The 20,441-nt window shown below is 39.5% G+C and overlaps 1 protein-coding gene across 7 annotated transcripts; it reads right to left on the reverse strand.

Moving 5' to 3' along the window:
* Positions 1-1,507: 1,507 nt before the first annotated feature.
* FAM210A (family with sequence similarity 210 member A) lies at positions 1,508-20,430 on the reverse strand. 7 transcript variants are annotated; one of them, XM_074822620.1, is made up of 7 exons: positions 20,167-20,326; positions 10,351-10,423; positions 8,902-9,028; positions 7,189-7,661; positions 4,942-5,053; positions 3,802-3,909; positions 1,508-3,313 (listed from the first exon to the last, which is right to left on the reverse strand). In XM_074822620.1, exons 4-7 carry the CDS (start codon positions 7,635-7,637, stop codon positions 3,080-3,082), a joined length of 903 nt encoding a protein of 300 aa, XP_074678721.1. In that variant the 5' UTR covers positions 7,638-7,661; positions 8,902-9,028; positions 10,351-10,423; positions 20,167-20,326; the 3' UTR covers positions 1,508-3,079. The 7 variants fall into 7 exon arrangements, with proteins under 7 accessions (XP_074678721.1, XP_074678751.1, XP_074678732.1 ...); XM_074822650.1 differs by lacking the exons at positions 10,351-10,423; positions 20,167-20,326 and adding an exon at positions 20,333-20,430 and having other exon boundaries at positions 8,902-9,025; XM_074822631.1 differs by lacking the exons at positions 10,351-10,423; positions 20,167-20,326 and adding an exon at positions 20,333-20,421.
* Between the last annotated feature and the right edge of the window lie 11 nt (positions 20,431-20,441).

A 20,441-nucleotide genomic window follows, 5' to 3' on the forward strand; every position in this document is an offset into this window, starting at 1 on the left:
TTGTTTTCAGGTTGCTACTTTGGCTCTGGCTCCATCCTGGGATGTGACTCCAGCTCTAGCTCCCATCTCGGGCTGTAACTTTGGCTGTAAAGGGACAGCCCTTGCCCATGAAGATGATGAGCTGCCAGGGGAAGAAAGCAGCCCCTTCTAGCACTGACTGGGTGGGTCAGCAGGGAACTGAATATGCTCCTGGGCTTTTCACCTCACCAAGGACTCCTGGTACTCTGCTGGGACAGCTCGGGGAGCTCAGCTGGGCACTCCCTTGCTCAGGTCACTCGTTGGCTGCCTCAATGACAGCTCTAGGTGCTGCGGCCAAACTGCTTTCCCAGGTTGTGGCACCTGCTCCTCAGATCCTTCTGTGATGCCAAGAGCACCCACTGATGCTGCTCCACCTTGAGGGACACCTCTGCCCCATGGGAGCGTGCCAACTGTGCTGGCTTGGGCACCAATAAGAGGAGACCCTGTGTTGTCCCCACACCCCCTGCCAGAACAGTCCTGGTGCACTGCCTCACCAAAGGGGGATGGACACTGGCTTCCAGCCACACGCACCCACACTAGGTCTTACTCTCAGTAATGAGAGCCATACCCTAGTATTCTGGTAAAAGCTACAGAAATAAGTGAGATACAAGGATGAAAGTCAACTTTATCCTACAGTTGAAATTGCGGTGTAGCTGGGTACGTGCTGGGCACCCCATGGTCTAGCATTGTTCATTCCCTGGGTGGCCCAGGAACTCCCCAGCTGGCCTCTGCACTAATGAGGCAATGCATTGATCCAGATGAGGCCAACTTGAGAGAAGGGTCACCAGTACAACCAAGCATTTACTAATTGTCACAAAAGCTCTCCAGGTCAGATTTTCAAAGTCTTGAAGATTTCCCCTCTTGCTTTGTGTAGATCAATCCACAGGCATAATTGACGCTTTGTTAATTGACATCCTGGGTGAAGGATGTGGCTGTCCCAGAAACTCTTCGAGGTTGTTCATGCTGCAAAATTGACCAAACAATAGAGATGAGGGTCTTGACAATAGTCACTATGAGCTGTTCCTGCAGCTGCAGAAATGGTCACATAGGACAGTCTACTGCACATAGTTAAGAGACTTCTTTTGTACTTCGCATTGGTAGTGAGGGATCACGTGAGCTCTGGAACCAGTCACAGGCCAACTGGATAGGGGTATCAAAAGGGTGTGTCTGTGTAATGAACAAGTTCTAACATGCCTGGGGCTACAGACCCATCCTAGGACACCAAAGTGCCCCTGTGCAACCCCTGCCATGTGCAGAGATATGAATCCTGTGAGCTGCACCAAGAGGTTCTCCCATCTGCCCCTAGACTGAGAGGAAGACCATGCAATATTACTGGGGCAGACTTTGGGCTTTGCAGGGTACCTCAGGACGTGAGCAACACTGCCCATAAAAATGGGCAGATGCCAACATCAGAAGAACGTACACTAAAATAGAAGGAAAAAAACATCTATCCAATCCTACAGTAGTGCTCATCTCAACAGCATAAGAATTCACAGAATTATTTTTTTAATAATATTTATCAGAAACATGGCACTTTACATCTTCAGGGCACTGAATATACAATGATTATTCCTCACAACATCCCTGTGAGGTAGACATTAGATTGCAGTTACTAATTGACATGTGGACAGAGGCAGATAAGTATGTAATCAATCCTGCACAATTAAGTTAATGAAGTTCAACTCACAAACACAGAAAGGCCCTCAGTGACTTGACTGAAAACGTAAGAGTGGGGCAGAGTTGATAAAGTTATCAGCTATATTCTTTTATTCTAGTCAATTAACAATGCTCAGGGTCCAACTGTTGCTTCCCCATATCCCCCTGAAAAAACACACCTTTGTTTAAACAAGATACACATGCAGAGAGTTGCTACAAAGTGAGATCTGCAATAGAAATTTGGAAAAAACCCCTTAAATTTAGCCTACATTTGACTAAAACCATGAGAGAAGTTTGTCTACCCAGTCAAATAGAACAGTTTCAACTTTAGTCCTTTATGACATTACTGAGACAGCATTTCAGCCTTCAGCTATGAGTAAGTATTTGCTTGAATTAAGAAAATCTAGGGGAGAAAAAGTTTGGTAGACCATGATCACTGTCTCAGAAGTTATCCTTATTTTAGTTAAATTGTTCTACTGAAGTCTGAGGGATTCTTGAATAGGAGGAGGAACTTTTGGGTTTAACTCTAACTTTGCATATGTTTAAAAAGCCCCTTAGGATACCAATTTCTCAAGTAAACTTCTCTTTCAGAATTTTTTTGTTCTGAAAATGGAATAGAACAGTTTTGTAAACTTTAACATAATAAAAAACCCCTAAGTTTTTAATATACAATAATTGATTAATTTCATTTAATAGCTTCCTTTACTGTAAAGCAACTTTAGGAAAGTATACTTGACAGTATGGCTACTGTGATTAACTCATCTTCTTATATCTTTCAGTTGAGATTTCTGAAAATATACACTGTCCAAGAAAGATTCATAGTCTCAACCTGTAAACTACCACAGCTCAGCTGAAGTCAATGTAGGCATTATAATTCATTCAGACTGAGTAGCTAATCCATCGATTCCTTCATGTGCAGTGTCAGTGATAATGGTCTGTCTCCAAGCTGAGAGATGAGAGAGGCCTGGGTCCACGTACTCTGAAAACCACAATATGTTGCCTTTCCCAGTAGAGAAATGTTCATTCTCATTTAATGGAAGATTCAGTCTAATGGAATAACGGCTGTGCAGTATGTTGGAAGAATAAAGTAGTGGCTTTTGGAAGAAACCATTTTGGGAGGGGCAGGAGGTAAGAGGGAAGAGGAAGAGTAACTGTCAACACTATTAGCAATGGACACAGAAACTTCTGAGATTCTCTTTTCCTTCTGTAAGTTGAAATCTTGTCACAACTCTGCCCCCAAGGAACTTTAACCTTGGCAAACATACAGAACTTTTAAATCCACAGAGCAGTTGTAGTCTCCAGACAAGGGGGAGGGGGGGGAAAAAGCTCAGAAGTGCACTTCGTATATCCTGCCTCAGAAAGGGTTAAAGTGCTAAGTTTGATATATCAAAAAATTAAGCATCTCTTAGTCCTTTATCTTTTTAAATGAAACTTTATCTTTGGTTTCTTGTATCTTCTCTGTAATTTTATCCTTTGTTTCCTCCATCTTCTCTGTAATTTTATCCTTCGTTTCCTCCATCCTATCTTGCAGATATTCCTTTACTGGTGGTGGTGTGGACATGTAGCCATTCTTACGTAGATATTTAACAGTGATGGATGTTCCTCCCAAAGTCACAGTGTATCTGGCAGGAGTTGCAATCTTAAAAGAAACCAGAGAATACACCACATTAATAAAACAGGACAATATTATCTAGCAAAAGATATTTTCAATATTGAGAATTTATTTTGGCCAGTGTCAGATACTAAAAAGATCATCCATTTATAAGGAAATAAGCCAATTTACAGTGCAACCCCCAGAAATGCATATCTTTTACTTAAAGTATCCTTTTGACAAAACCAGCACAGGCATTACACTTCCATTTAAAAAAACAACCTCCCCATGCAGCTTGTGGGATGAGTATTAAGCATCTCAGAATGCAATTCAGATCAGACAGTATGTGAACATTGAGCCATATAAGCAAAGAGGAAATACAAGATATACTTTAAATTCTAAAATTCACAAGAGTATAGACATCTTTTGGTCTAAAACTAGGACCTGCACATAAAAAACTAGAGCTAAAAGAGACCTTAAGAGGTCAGCTATTCCAAGACACTACAAACCAGGTTTGTTATTCAAGACAGACTAACCTGTTCTTTCAGAACTTCAAAGATGAAGCCTGCACAGTCTTCCCTTTTCAACCTATTGTAGTGCTTCCACATCTTGAAAGTTTCTTCCAACACTACCAGATCTCCCAGCTATAATAAAAATCTTTATACTTAACCACATTTATTTATTGGTCTTTTAGGCACAGGAATTGTCCTGGTTTAACCAGGATAGGGTTAAGTTTCCCCAGCAGTGGGGGGGAGCTCTAGCCGGGTTATTCAGATACCATGCTGACGTCACATCCTGGCAGGTCACATTTTCCTGGCGCAGAGCGCGGTGCACTCGTGGTTTTGTACATCGTGCTTCCCACTGCTGTATTTGGTAGCTATTTTGCTCTGTTAATTGCTATCACTATTACTGTTATGGTTGTTGTTGGTTGTGTTGCTATTGCATTGTTGTATTAAACCTTTCCTTATTTCAGTCTTGGGGCTTTGTATTTCACTCCCTTTGTGGGGGAGGGGCAGTGGCCTCGTGGTCTCAGACCCCGGCAGGGGCTAAACCACCACAGGAATAATTGGCAAGAGTAGCACTTTCACATTTTGTTTGGAAAAATAACCCCTTTAAATAACAGATAAGAAGCACATCACATTTGGAAACAAAACAGGTAAGTGGCATTCAAAGTGAATACAGTACTTACACGGACTGTGTGCGTATAAAGCAGTAAAAAGAGACCCACACCTGAATGTAAGTAACCGACTCAAATGGACAATGAAAGTACTTGACAGTGATGGAGGCTAAGATAGAAGACAAATTAGTGAATCCTGTAGGATAAAAATAACTGTACTTTTATCTGGAAATCATGAGGTGTTTAGACTTTACCTCTTTATCCCTGTTAATTATGTCAGGGATACAGAGGAATAACTTAATTGTAATTAAATCTCTGAGGGCAGACAACAGTTCTGCAGCAAAGAAGTTGTTTTAGAAATACAGATAGACTCCTTAAAGGAACACAGAGCCCATATCAACTCACATATGACTATTTTTACTACAAAAATGAATGCTCAAGTATGTGCAACTATCAAAGAGAGAAAACAGCATTAATTCTTTGTGCTATAAACAAATAAACCCTGTTTAGTTCACCAGGCAAGATCTAGACCTTATTTACAAACTATAATTATACTTACTTTATACAATGCATATGCAGTTAGTGCATTTCCACTCTGGGAATTTTTTAGGATGTTTACTATGCTGTCTGGTAAGCCGATCAACTCTAGGAATGGAACAACATTCACTCCTCTGTAAAAGAGAAAAAAATTGACAACCTGAATTGGAATTTGAAACCTGAACAGTGATTTACAGTATCATTTCTGTTCTTTATTATACAAACTTTGTAATTTGATAGCAAAGTAGTTTTTCATCTAAGCAAAGTACTCACAGGATTTATATTTCTGTACATATAGGCAAATTAATGTCCTCTTCAGCATTCCAAGAGGTGACCCATTTATATTATCTCTGTTGGGCTGAGTAGCTACTAACTTACCTGTGTCCCAGTTTATTATGTTTGGAGGCAAGTAGATAGAATGCTGGTAAGACAGCTACTCAGGGTCTGGTTGTGCAGGTTCAACTTCATGTTCTCGTTTCCCTAAACAACTACTTTTTAAAATCTCAGACTAATCTGCAGCATGCCTGGAAGCACAGAATCCATACTTCTGTGTCCTCCATTCACTTTAAATATATCAAACAAACAGAATGTGGCAAAAGAAAAGGAAGCAACATGTTATATGGACAAGACTTCAGGGGGTTTGTGCCCAGTTGTTCCACCTTATCAATATAAAGTGCCAAGATGGGTAGAGGGAGCTCCTATCACAGTTTCTTTCTATTTGAAAACCAGGGAAGCTAACATCAGCACCAAGGAAAAAAAAAAAAGACAGCCCATTTTTACATTACAGTAGAACACTACATGCAGTTATAGAAGACCTAACTTTCCAATATTTAGAGATACTGTATTTTTAGTATCATTATCCATTTCTACCTAATATTTTAAGCATTCTTCTGTACATGTGATCACTTTAGTATTGGGAAAAATAACAGGCAGTAATTTACCATGTTACTAGAACCTACAATCTGAAGACCTATCCCCAAAGTAGAAAATGTAGACCTAGTAAGATCTGAAAGACAGCATTAACTGTGTTATTTCATAAACTACCATTTTTAGTCTCATGTCATGAGCAGTCATTCTGAAAGTCATTTTTCCACTTCAAGGGGGTGCTGCTCCTGTGGCATGACAAACTGAAGCTTTGTTATAATTAGTCTCTAGTTAAATATTTCAGTTGTTTTCATCTGACAAATACCTATTTTAGCAGCTAACTTAAGTGTTTCAAGAAAAGTAATCTTCACTCAATCTGCAATGTCTGGAGGTAAGCATCAACCTGAATTCATCCAAAGTAAAATATTTTTATAACTCAAGACCTTTATTCCTCTGACATGAGCTAAATTTAGAATGACATTTGGATCTATAGCTCCTAGAAAGGGCAATTATGCCAGCTGGTTAGAGTAACTAAAACAAACACTGGTGCGGTAAGGCATTCTGATGTCAAAGCCCCATTCTTGCCGCCACGAACTGTCATTGTTTCATGCTATTACTAAATATACAACACTAGCAATCCAGAGATAAACATTTACTCATATTTAGCAAACCATTTGCAGATAGATAAAACCTCTTTCATCTGAACTAGTAGCTCCTAGCTGATATAGTAGCTTTTTTTCTAATAAATGCCATTATCTGGCACATGCTATAGCTGAAAGAAACTAAAATCAGAATACTTAATTTAACTTTTTTTTAGCCACACAGATATTTAATTTCCAATTAAAAGGTCTGGCCTACAGTAGCAATTTGTTCAGTGGAAGGCAGGAAAGACAATAAACAAAAAAAAGGAAAAGATACACATGGCTTGTGAGGAGCTCAGAGAGGTAAACGGCATCACAGTCCAGTGATGAGGGAGGATTGGGGATGAAGCGGGGGAAGTGGTGAAATATCCCTCAAGTCCACTGGCAAAAATCAACAGGTCTATAAAGATCTCACCTAGCAATTCATTATCAGGATTGCAAATCCCTATCTCTACCTTGTGAGAGGTTACTCATAATTTCAATGTTTACATCCATGCATATTTTGGGGAGATGAGCATTCCTTCAAATGTTAGCAACATATCTGGTACACAGCAATAAGTGTGTGATAATGGTATGTACATGACACTTTCATGAACCCTATATAATTTTGATATTAATCTTATGCTTCAGATAAAAATGTAGCCTCATTTCCCTATTACATAGAGGCACTTTTTAACATGTAATAATTTTTATGTCCTTTCACCTGTGAAAGTCACCCTCAATTCAACAACAGTATCGGGCACTGCAACAAAATATCAACTTACTTCATGGCTGCATAGTAAAAGGATCCAAACCATACAGTGGAAGTCAGAAGATGCACTGGAATCATGACTTTTCCATACTGTTTAAAAGTTTTCTTGAATCTCTGAACAAGACTAATTGATTTGTCTTGTAACGGATCAGGATCTGAAGAATCTGACTCTACAGGGCTCTGCTTGGGTGTATCAGTGGCTGAAGTCAAAGGATTTCTCTCTTCTGGTACTTTGTGAGGAGTGTCTGCTGGCTGTGATGAAAAAGCACTTTTCTTTGAGGCGAAGTGCGCTGCACCTGCATGAAGACATCGTTTAGGAGGGTCCACTGCCAAAATCACTTTGCATTCAACATTAGACAATGCTGATTGTCCTTTTAAGCACTGAAAGATACTAGTTCGAGGAAAACCCAAACATGTCCCATGTGCCAGTTGAGATGCAGTATGTAATAGACTCCGCTGCATTTTGATGAAGTGTGGCTGACGTTTCTATAGAGAGGAAACAAGAAAAGAGTGAACAAATTGCATTTCAATAATCTGATTTCTGTTTGCTCCAATGCCACTTGAAATTCTCAAAATTTAAATTGCTTTCTATTTTTCTACTTTAAATGGTTTTCCTTATCTTGCTTTGCAGAAATTGTTACCTTCTAGAATTAAGCAAATAATTTTAGATATCACTTCTTTAGCATTCTGAACTAAAATGGACTCTTTACTTAACCCACTCTGTTCCTCACAGCTAAAATGCTCATTCTATTCTCTAAAAACATTTTAAAATGTTTAGGCCTATCTACTGCCTTTATCTGCATAATCTGGCACAGTTATTGAAGAGTTACCCTTGAAATGTCACTTCCAGTAGCAACTGACAGTTTGGGTGATACTTTGAGCCTACATAAATGTAGCATGAACTTACTGAAGTGCAATTAAAATTAATTTTTGGTGTCAATACATTCTTAGTGTTGGTATAATCTTTCATGTACTATTTTGAACTAAAAGTTCATATAGTAAAAAACCCAATGATAATAATTATTAATCAATAATCAATAACCTTAATAGTAACAAACTTAGAACTAACAGCCTGCCAGTATACATCTGCTAGGAAGGGGATGGTACTGTTGAATGTCATGTATTAACAGCAGCAAAACTGAACTGCCATTTACGAAATATCACAATGCAAAGAATATTTTAAAACTCTTGATAACCCAGTTAACTTTATGATTTTTAATACTTAACAGTTACTCCTGAAAGTTCAAAAGAACCATGGAGAGATTCCCCACAAAAGAAGAGAGGAATTTTGTTTGGCATGTATAGTCATCAAGAAGTCATTTTTTTCTGCCAAAAAATGCACGCTTTGAACTAGTGAATTAAATACTAACAGCCTTCCTTTATACAATGACTGCAAGTTACAGAACTAATTCCCTTCCCTCCAAGAAGTGCCACTAATTGAGTTTATGTAAAAAATGCCAGTTAAGTCAGTTATATTACAACTTTCGAATTTTTCTGATGCCTTTACTTTTTTAATTATCATAATGAGTCTTGATCCAAACTAGAAATCATTCAAGTTTAATTGAAACTTGACTGTCACCCTCATGCCTGCTTCCCCTTCACCTATAGCCTTAGATATATTTCAATCAGGTGTTTTGATAAGTAAATTTGTCTAGGCTGCTGAAAATGATCAATACTTCATAACACAAGCAGAAGGTTTTTTTTTAAAAAAAGCAGCCGTACATACCCTTTATTACTTTCCAGATATGCAACAAGAAAAGTATGATTATAGGGTTTGGATCTTCAAAAAATTGCAACTCTTCCACTAGCTTGGCACCTTTCAAATATATGTCTTAAACATATTGATGACTCTGCTAAAGTAGAAAAAAAAAAAAGAGAAGCATTTAGAGAAACAACAACCACAGCAAACTAATATTAGCAAGATTTTTGGTCAGCCTGAAACATTGCTTTCTGAAGAAGCTACTGGTGTAAATACCCCTTTAGATACTGGCACACTAATGGGAGACTTTCTGTGTAACTTAGAAGTTCCTCAGCTGTGAATTACTGTTTGCTTCCAAGACAGAAAAGTTTCATAACCCAAATGTATCTGTCGGAACATTGCTGCCTGTATGTTTTCTAAGTATTTTTACGTCATTGTTGTGCTTGAATTAATTGCAATTACTAGAATTACAATGTTTGATGTGGGGAAAAGATTGGAGGAATGGTTTCAAACTCCCTGAGATCCTCTACCTTGCATGTGAAGCACAGACACCCGCTTTCGCTGAACTCATACTAACGGGAGGTATTGCATCAACAAGGGAAAAGGGGACTCTTGTCTCTATGTAAGCAAGTAGTTACTCACTCCTGTTGAGTTATGAACTCAGTGGGAGCCAAGAAGTGCTGCTGCTTACAAGAGCAGTAAATCAGCTATGGGTACTGCCTCTCAACAAGTCAGTCCTCTGTAAGAATTCACCGGACAAAGCAACTGCTTGTAGTATCTCTGGTTTTATGAGAAGCAGAGATTCTTGCTGACTTCTTGGATCCAAATGCAATTGCTTCTCAAAACAAAAAGTAGCGAAAACACTCAGCAAAACTGAGTGTTAAGTGGCAAGATGGCAATCTGTCATATGCCAGCTACCTTACTGATTTATAGAAATAACAACAACAAACTGGAAGACAACTATATTGCTTGCCTATTGCCACTTACAGTCCTTTCCTGAGGGATAACACTCTCCACAGAGGACTGTTTTTCCCTCTCACTAGTAGTACAAAATACTGAGCATCTGCCCTAAGTAGATTTTCACAATATTCAGCCAACAGACTCAGCAAAGGATACCTATCCTTCCACGGAAATTTGGGAGCTCTTGAGACAGACTTCTGCTGTTCATCTGTTCTCAGTGGATGGTACCCTATTGAAAAATACCTATTCCAAACAAGCTTTGAAGATTGCCACTATACAGCATGGGGGAAACTATGCTCAGCACTCTTGATTTTGGTTCATTAAAGTTACTAACAGGACTCTGCATTCCAACAGCCTTGGAAAGAGACCATTCTGTACAGAAGCAAGATGAAGTTGAAAAAGTATTTCTGAATCTTCCCATGCTATAGAGTATATATACTAGCATTTCTCAGAACACTGTTCTAGGTTTTGTTGTCCAGCACCTACTGACAGCACAAAAGTACCATGGTACCACACCTCTGATTCATTGCAAAGGCTCTGGAACATTGGGGTATGAAATGGCTTCCAGGGGGTCAGAGTTCTCCTTGACCTGAAGAAGCAATAGCTCATTACTATATGTTCAACACGCATCAGTCAGTAGCTAACACAGCAGTGATTAGTAAACAAGTTTCAAGGCCTCCGCTCACAGAATTAAGTGCACCATGTAAGACTTGAAAATAGAATGTCTTTGATGGCTTTAAAGCAAGGGAACTACCAGGCCCACTGACAAAACTTGCCATGCCCCATTGTCCCTATATCCTATATTATCTAAAGGGTTTTTCTCCATGGTGCAAGGGCTTAGGTTTTATAACCATCTAGGGTAGATCCTGAAAAGGTCCCGAGCACTGTAAGCACAGATGATAGTACGGTTCTAGCTAATATTCCATGAGACCACTTACTTTTTGCTTCTCCACTTTAAAAAAAGCTTTTTGCTAGATGCTTAGGTATGATAGTGCTTACATTTGTGAGAATAAAACAGTTTTTTTCAAAACAAGGGTGGCATTTTCCCAATGACGCTACTGTGTTTCATAGGTATGTGCTTTATTTTACTTATCTAAACAAACAAAGGAGAGACTTTTGAAGCATTAGTAAGTTGAGAATTATGCTACTATCCAGCAGCACTACAAGACTAAATGAGGGAAGTATTACAATGGTTACAGCAGGATGTAGGAAAGGCAAATGAATGACAGATTAAAATAGCATATACTTTGTAAATTAATTTTAAAGAAATGAATATTGTTAAGGGGGTGATTGGTGCAGCTGCTCAATTGTAATATTTTAATTACTTCGCTCAACATTGCAAACAAATCTTAAACAGGACAGACAACTCAAAGTACACAATAAATGTGGTTGGAGGTCCAAAGAAATACAAACCTGTAGTTGTTTCATCCCTCTAAAATACAAGATGAATACACAGAAATCTGCCCTTTAAGATGCAATTAGCGAAAGGAAGTTCCTAGTACGCTGTGCACTCAACAGGCAGCAGGAGAAAGCACATCAGTCTGAGGATTTGACATATGATTTTATTCTCCACGTATAATACTTAAAGAAATTGCTGGAGCTACGTAAGCTATACAATTGCCCCTGTAACTTCAGGTTGTTAAAACCACTCAGATTCTAAGGAAGTAACCTAAATGTTATCCACAATTGCACCTAGTGACTTTTCAAAAGTTGTTTCTTAATTTTGAAGTATTTCATTTTTTTCATGCCATTGGAACAATGCTGCCAAGGTACAGAAAAGGACAGAAGCTAGAAGCTTCAGATACCAAGGTGGAAAAGCAGCTGGCCTGTGGCATAAGAATTTTGCAGGGGGCAGAAGGTGTTTTAAAGCATCTTAAGTTTCTACATTAGCTTTCTCTTAAAAATGTCACAATGAAGCAAAAAAAAAAAGAGAGGTGTCTGAGGACAAATATTGCTGTTCTCTGCTGCAAGAATCCCATGTGGTCAGTGACTGAATAGATACCAGTAGGACAAACTATGAAACAATATACAAACACTTTCGGGATGAGGTCTCCTCTTCAGTGCTGTCATATTCTGGCTAACTATTTAGTAGTTATCTCCAGCTGGCTGTAAAGTGAGCTGAAGAGATCTTGGCTGTTCAGGACATACTCCTGGTCGGACATCCATTTAGTTCCTGAAGGCACGTCTGTCTCATGGCAAGCTATTAGCAAGCCCTCTGATGTAAAGGGAGTGCTCTAGTGGCCTCTCGAGGAAAAGTGTAGATCAGCTTCTCATTACAGTGCAAGGGGTTTTATTTAGCAAACTTTTGTTAAAATTGAGATCAGCTTTGGCATAAACCAGATGTACTGCAGGAGTACCCTATCTCTTGCATTTGCTCTGCTAAATCTTTCCCTTCCAGTGATTACTAGGGAGTAGAGATTAGACTTACTTTTGTTCCTGAGGACAACAAAAGTTCAGGTTCTTTTAACGTCAGAGTTGGTCTCTGTCTACCACAAATTCATGATTTTGGACATGTGCTAACATTTTATGCAAAAAACCCAACAGGGGATCATTGTAAAACACAAAAGCAACAAGCCAGGCCAATATAGGTGCAGCAAAGGCTGCTGTGGATCTCTCCTGTTGGAGTAAAGAGAAATCATGCCAGACATGCTGTCAGATGAAACTTTCATCAGGATAATTTGTATAAAAACAGTTACCCTGGTAGTTATGTTTAAGCTACCAGAGAAATTAAAATACAAGAATGAGGGTGGATATAAGATGGCAAAAACTTTAGCAAAAGTTCTTTTGCAAAAAAGGTCAGAAAGCCTCTGAGGGAATTGCAGGCATAGTATATGTAGACTACATTGGTTTATTTTCTTAGTTCTACCAGAAACACTCTGGACACAATATGTAAATATGGATGAATTTAAAGCACTTTTACGTGTTCTGTTACTGTTTAAAAACAGAACATTAATTATACCACAGGAGAGTTCCTAATGAAAATCCATGAGCATTTTCTACTCCCAAGGCACCTTTCTATGAAACAGAGAATTAATCTGCATTTTTGCCATTTTTAGTGTAAAATCAAGAAAACTTTGACAATTGTTGTATATAAAGAAGAATTTTGAAAGGACACAAACCAAGTTTTCAGAAGTCCTTTCCAGCTCACCTTTCAGACTGTATAAAAAAGCAAATGTACAGAGATCTCATCCAAACAGCTCGGTTTAATAAAAAAATCCCATTGTATTGCTTACATTTTTACTAAACATAATTTTTTTTTTTAAAAAAAAGCATCTTGCCAAGCTAATAAACCAAAATAAGAAAAACACAACTGAACAGAAAACATATATGGGTCGCCTAAAAAGCTTGGAACACATTTGAAGATCATTGTAATAATAGTGCAATACATGCAGAGCATCATTGTTTTTCCTAAACTCAATGTAAAATATAACTATAAACCTCTTAGTAACTGCAATGGTTCAGCATAGGATGCAGTCACTATCCATGGATGGGAAAATGGCAGCGTATAGGGTCTTTTTATTCTTTGTATTAGTATTTTTAGAGCGCAATAACGAGCATTTAGAATTTGTATTTTGACCTTTACCACTTTTGCAGTATCCCTGATACAATCTGTTATTCATTCTAAACTAAGAAACTTGGTTATAATTTGAAGTTTGGGCATCACCAACTCTCTAATCTTGTCTACCATTTAGGGCTGTCTAAAAAAATATAACACCACATTTTAGGTTAAAGGGAGTAATGCAAAATAAGTCATGGTAAAATTTATTAAAATCTCAGTAAAAAAATCATGATGTTAAAACAAATGAAGCTCTTGAAGACAAACTACCCTAAAACATTAGCCCCATCCCACCTCCATCACGTCTAATCTCGTGTAATATCTTCACTTAGTAAACGCTGTAATTTTAAAATTGATCATAATACAGAGGTTCAATACTCAGATAAGTGGAGACAAGCCAACAATTCTTTTACCCTTATTTTATCTAAACTACTCTGGTTCATGCTAAAACAAACTTAGTGAAGTCAAGAAAATAGAATGAGCCCTCATAGGGTTCTTACACTGCAATCTTCACTACTACAATTTTCTGATACTTAAGTATTAGAGAGCACAACAAAAGGTATTCTTGCAGATGTTTATAAAGTCCAACCATTGGATTTGGAAGGCAAATAAAGCAGGAGAACTTAACGTAATGCCCATGTGTTGAGTTATAGATCTGGAATGCTACAAAGGAGGCTTAACAGCTGATCTGCATCCAATCAATATGACAGTGGTATCCCCATTTTCCTTTATGTTGGAAGGCATTAGATCTTAAGCTTGAACACAGATAAGCATTATATAAAATTGTGGATGCTCTCTCCTTAATTCTTCGTTAAAAAAAGTATCACAATCATTTGTAGTGTCGTCTGAACTATGTTTTTAATAACTGGTGCTAATCCATCGTTTAACTTTGTTTTCCTGCTTTGCAGTACTGAACAGCTACGCTGGGTTCCTTCATTCAGAAGTTTCATTCTGCCCTCTACTGAATTTTTGCATAAGTACACCTCTTATACTAATACTACAAAAGGTCTCTACTCTGCACAATTCCTTCCAAGCGTAAATTTGCTGGATCATCTTCTACATTAGTTCCAGAGCCCCCCAAAATAACAGGCACATGTCAAAGGAAGGGGAAAAAACCTGCCTTTTAAAGTGCTATCTGATTTGATTTTTTGTTCATTTGTCACTCTATACACACGTTTGCAATAAGCAAGTTGAAGAAGTTATGCTTTTAGACATTAAGCTTAAAAATAAGCATAATCACCTATGCTAAAAAGGTTAAAAAAGCCCTTTGTTAGCTCACAGCAGGTAGTGTACTCTCTGCTTATTATTGTGCTCTTCTGCACATTACCTTTCACTTTAAGCTAATGATCAAAATAAGATCCAATTCTCTCTCCTTTCTATTCCACTCTTATGTAATAATTTTCCCAAGCAACCCCTAATAGCCTTTTTTGTCCTTTTATCTCCCAATGTATCATCAGTTTACTCCCCTCAAAACACTTGTGTTTTTCTGTCAGAAGGTTTTCAACCAGAGGGCCCTTAACATGGAGGTGTGTGTGGGGGTGCTGTGGGAAGTTTCTACTAAATAACTAAAAGGGGCTGCAAAAGGTAATTCACATAAGCAAGCCTCCTGTCAGCAGTACCCTGCATATAGCTTTGAACTCCTGCAGAAAAAAACCCCACAACTTAACTGGTGAGGGGTTAAATGCTAAAACACAAATAAATACACAGATCTGTTTTCTAAGCTTCACTGAAATATTGTTTGAAAAATCTCTTAGGAGTTCTCAATAGTTTGTTGAACTTTATTTGGCCAATTCCTTGCCTCCTTCAACTTCCACTGAGCAGATCAAGAGTTCTTGACTCTACATTTTAACACATGCTGGAAGGCATTAGAAACATGACTATTAGTTCTATGTTCAGATATTTCTTTTATGAAGTTCTGCTACCTCTCTTTAGAGCTCAGAGCTGCAGTGAACATCTCTTCGCTAACAGAGCCATCAACAGCAATCAGTAGGTTGCAGACAAAAGTGAACTCCATCTTGCTCAAGACTTTCCGCTATTCATAAATTGGATTCTAGTATCCAAGCTCATTTTTTAATTCATAATCTTTCTGGTCACTCAGGACTTCACTAACATATAGAATTTAGATTATGACATTTAATTTAAACAGCTCTTGGAGTTATAATCAAATATTTATTCCTGAGAGGTCTAATAAAACAACTGGAGACACACTGCAGATACCATGACTTTCACCAAAACAAATGGTGCTAATCCAAATAAAGTTCAGCCTGTTTGACCAGACCATAGAATAAGAGCTTAGGTATTCAAATACTTTCTCCTGACTACTTATAAAAGGCATTTATTAGGAATACGCTTAAACTTAGATCTTAGCATCAACTTTGTACAGCCTTCTGCCTCATCTTGCACTGTGACTACCAAAATGGTTTCTTCACTAGCCTTGATAAATACCATTTTTGCCACCTTGGATCTTCACAGGTCTTGTCTCATTGTTCTGTGTCTCTTCCCTCCAGTATTGACTGTAATCACATTTTAAATGCAAATTATATTATGTAACAATTTTACAAAACACTTAAAACAACAACTCCCACCAAGTAACAAGTCCTTAACACATCAACTGGGCCCAAAGTGCTTCTAAGACTTTCAAAAAACATGCTCAAGGAAAAACTCTGAGGCCTTACAATTAGAAACAAAGTAGGGAGAAATGTAAGGCAGCCCCAAACTGAAAAAAACCCACAGCTTCAATAAGAACAGAATTCACAGTGGAAGTATTAGGTTCAAGATTTTTTTTCTTTAACTCTCTCACCACATTTATTTCACATTTTCAAACACCGAAAAGCTGTCATTTTTCCCGGCAAAAAATACAGAACGTTCATCTTTCAGCAGAATTAGTGTTGGCAGACATTCACTTCCAGTATAAATCTTTTCTAAATATTCAAAGTAAGTGTTGAATTCTCTGTTGTGAATTCAAACTTGTCCATATGGGGAAATATGTGTAGTATCAATCAGAATATCTTGAAAAATTACGTGTGAAGAGGCTGATCATAACATTTACAGAATACACACATGCTCAAAACCACACTCTTCATCTAATTTTTAGTAAATGCTATTCCCCACATCTCTACAAATGAATGCAAACTGTTCTTACGAAAGAAGTACTACTTTTATTAAGGCCTTGATACCCAAGTGGATAAACTTTCTTGCCCATTATTCAATTTAATGCCTTACACAGCACCTTTGGCATAGAGGACATGATTGCTAACGTTGCCAGCCATGCAAACAACAAAATGACACCATCTGCAAGTTTTCGAATGAGCATCAGACTCAGAGCTGTGTCTTTACACCAGAAGGAACTCTGATGGGACTTCAGTAATAGCGCTCCCACTCAGTCTGAAGTAGCAGATTTACTACATTACTGTAGATTTACTACATTGCTGTATTCGGACTGAGATTCAGATTGCTGTGACTGCAACACTGCAACCTTTGGAAGCACACTGCATTCTATGAGATGTATCAACAAGGCCCAAGGCTTGTGTTTCAGCACAGAAACATCCCTCTGTCAGAAAGTACTGTCCTATGGCCTGAGGCAGCAGGGAGCAAAAGATGCCATCTAATTTTAACATTAGCAAAATCAGCTTTTAAATCCACAAAATATTAAAAACAAATAGTTAACTGACTGGCACATGTTGGGGCTAAGCACTACCATTATTACAGTTAAAAGGTAAGTGCCCTCACATTCTATTCAAGCCTTCCATCAGCCACGTTTGGAAGAGACTCACAGAACTGCTGTAAAGCCACTCATGTATTTTTATTCAGAAACCAAAAAAATCCATCCCTTTGAAAAAACTACTGCTGTGTTTTATAATTTGTTCATGAGCACCTGACTGTATTAACCCCCATTCCCTTCCCTCATCCCACTCTGCAAGGACTGACTACACAAGTTCTAGAGAGCTGCAGGGGATCATCTGCTACAACATTCTACAAAGCCACAATCACAGCCACACAACTTCTTGTTTTGTTTATATAAGAACTGTTACAACATGGTCAAGGTCAGTTTTTGGACAAGATCAAATAGAAGATCCACTGAATTAAAATTTAGAGCCCAGCTAAGCAGAATTTTCATTTTCTGATGTGCACAGAGTAAGACCTAGTTTTACCATTCAGATGTCTTTGTTTAAATGGAGCAGTGTCATGTCTGGAAACAACCAAAAAATTATCATTTTTCGCTGACTCATACAATGGGTAGCTAGTTTGAAGATGATGCAGGGACAACTGTCTGATGGAAGACACTAGGGTAGAAAGGATTTGAGCTGTTTAGACGAAAGACAAGAGTTCACAAGAACACAGATCATTGCCATTTGCACTGCCTAGACACCCACCCAGGTAAAGTCCTATTGTACAATTCCAGTGCCTTAAAGGAGAAAGTATCTGAACTGCTTACTTGCTAAAACAGATGAAAGGTGGGAGGACTGACGTAACTAGGTACACCAATCTGGGCTACTAACACCTTGTTAAACCATAGTTTTGCTGAGTTTGAAGTGATACGTTCTTGACTTAATATGAACAAAGTATGTTGGACTTAATACACCTGTACTGGTACCTTCAAAACCAACTGAATTTAGGAAAGGTATCATTACAATAGATAAGGATCTTTTAACTGAATAATAACTTTCTACTCTTACTGTAATTTTATTACAATGACAGGGACATGAAGAATAATCTGTGGGTTTTAGAGGTATCATGATCCAAGACTTAAAAATTAAGAAAAAGTCCTGTAACTTGAGCAGTAGTCAGCTTCAGCTATCTGGGTTCACAGTCTATCAACACGAACAAGAACTATGTTGGATCTTTTTCCCAATTTGCAAAACTAACTGATTGCAAGGAATGCTATGGATTCAACTAACAGTTCTACGTTTTAAAAATCAAGGCTCTTCCTGCTTTTGTCATTGAATTTGTTGTGGCCTTATCTTCAAGGTCACTCAGAACTTGCTACAGATCCAGAAATGTGTCAAGATGCAAACTGAGGGCTCTTATCTGAGATAAGGGGACATCAAGAATTCCCTGAATTGCAAAAACACACTTCAGTTTCTTAGTGATGCCTGTAAGTATACACACAGAGCTAGGTCAGTTGATCTATAGAAAAGATCATCTACAGCAGGAGAATTACACAGATTCTTTTAAAAACCAAAACCAGATCAAACTTTTTCTTATCAGCTGCTATAGTCTGTGAAGTAGATCTGTAAACAGTCATGCTAGACAAATCTTTAAGTTCTTACATACTCTTTAACAGTCTGAATTTGCCTGCTCAGTTTTTGCCAAGTGCACACCACCTGATATCCATCTACCTAAATCATCATTTTTTTCCCCCTCCCTAACAGAAATGCTTCTCAAGCAGCGACTGCAATTCAATAATGCTGCCACAGAGGCCAGTCATACCCCTTTTACCTCAAACAGTCCTTGAACAGAAAAGGAGACAAACACCTGCTGTCAATCCCATAGGAGGAGATGAATGATGGGGACACATTATCCTCTGTGCATGCATTTCCCACACAGAAGCAGCTGCAAGTCATATAAGCTAGTGGCACAGGTGGCAAGACATGTTCCAAATGAGGAACCTGTTTCCTATTTCTCCCTAAAGTAGCAAAACTTTGGCAAATCATTTTACATTTAATACTTGTAACAGCAGTAACACCTTGGAGTTTAGGTAAATTGAGGAACGCTTTCAGTTTAAGAACCAGTTTTGGTAAGGAATTCTAGGACACTTCATGTGCTAGTATCCAAATGAACGTTTTCTCTTTTGGGCCACCCTGTAGAAGGCATTTCATTAATGGGCATAAATGAGGCTGAACATGTATTTTGTAAAACCTGACATTTGACTTAAAATCCTTAACAAAAAACCTCTTATGACTTCTGAGTAACTCCCCTGGTTAATTACCAGAAGCAGATTATTAACGAGAACCATAACTCTATGCAACTTTACCAAGACAGTTGTCTCATTCAGCCAGCCACTCCCTCCTATGGATTCAGAGGCCTTCAAAGCTAGTCCATACGAAATGTCAGAAAAAAAAGCGCTGAAAACTCAAGATGAACAAGAAAACATAGTTTTACCAGTGAACGGGTAAGAGGAGCAAAAGATCAGACTTCTCAGTTTTCAGATTCTCCTACTGAGGGAAGCCAGCCCTTTCCTCATATTTGTCATGTGCTACAAGCGAGTCACCAAACCCCGCGCAAAACATTTATTAGACTAAAAGACATTTGTACAGCCACTTTAAGGCCTCTAAAAAGTCAAGACATGCGCAGAACCAGTTGTCTCGGGAGAGGAACACCCTAAGGAGCATAACCTAACTACAGCCCTTTAGCGGTTACAACTCTTACAGAGACTCGCGGCCGACATTTTTCACGCCAGAAAAAACAGCCCCAGCGTTTGCAAAAGCGAAAGCAGCCAGAAGGCGGGCGCGGGGCTCCAAGCGGGCATTGCGCCCCGGAGCGGACCCTCCTCTCCGGCCACCAGCGGCCGCAGGTCAGTTAACCCAGTCCCCCGGGACTGCGAGAGCAAAGCCAGTCGGGGCTGGGGGCACCCGTGCGCGGCGGGGGTACCTGCCCGCCGCCCGCAGGTCCTGCCGCTCCCCACCGGTCGCCGCCATCGCCCCCGTCGCGCCAGCGGCCCCGCTCCCTCCCCCACCGCCGCCACCCGCCCAGGGGGTGCTCGGGGAGGCGCCCGCACCCGCCTTCGCCCGCTCCCGGGCGGCAGCTCCTCTCCCTCGGCCCCACCAAGCGGGTACCTTGTGGCCAAGCCACCGCTGCTCCTCACGGGCCCCGAGCCATGGAGACGCACCGGGCAGCGGTTGACCAACGGCCGCTGCCGCGCGCGCCTCTCCCGTCACCTCCCCCTACCCGCCCCGCGCGCGCGGCAGGGCAACGTGCAGCAGCGCCCGTCCCCACCATCACCTTGAGGCCCGGCAGGGGCCGGCTGCGCACGCGCGCACCCCGCGCACGGCCGCCTGGGGCTCGTAGTCCTCTTCCTCCTCCAGCAGGCCGAGCCCCGTCCCGTTTTACG

The sequence above is a fragment of the Strix aluco genome, chromosome 1 (genome assembly GCF_031877795.1).
Source record: "Strix aluco isolate bStrAlu1 chromosome 1, bStrAlu1.hap1, whole genome shotgun sequence".
Taxonomy (NCBI): domain Eukaryota; kingdom Metazoa; phylum Chordata; class Aves; order Strigiformes; family Strigidae; genus Strix; species Strix aluco.

Excerpts from the sequence above, each read along its gene's own strand:
- FAM210A (XM_074822650.1), bottom strand. The coding sequence starts at position 7,637 with ATGCAGCGGAGTCTATTACATACTGCATCTCAACTGGCACATGGGACA. Across the intron at positions 3,910-4,941 it reads CTGCATATGCATTGTATAAA|CTGGGAGATCTGGTAGTGTT; the intron begins GTAAGTATAATT and ends TTTTTATTATAG. Across the intron at positions 3,314-3,801 it reads TTGAAGTTCTGAAAGAACAG|ATTGCAACTCCTGCCAGATA; the intron begins GTTAGTCTGTCT and ends GTTTCTTTTAAG.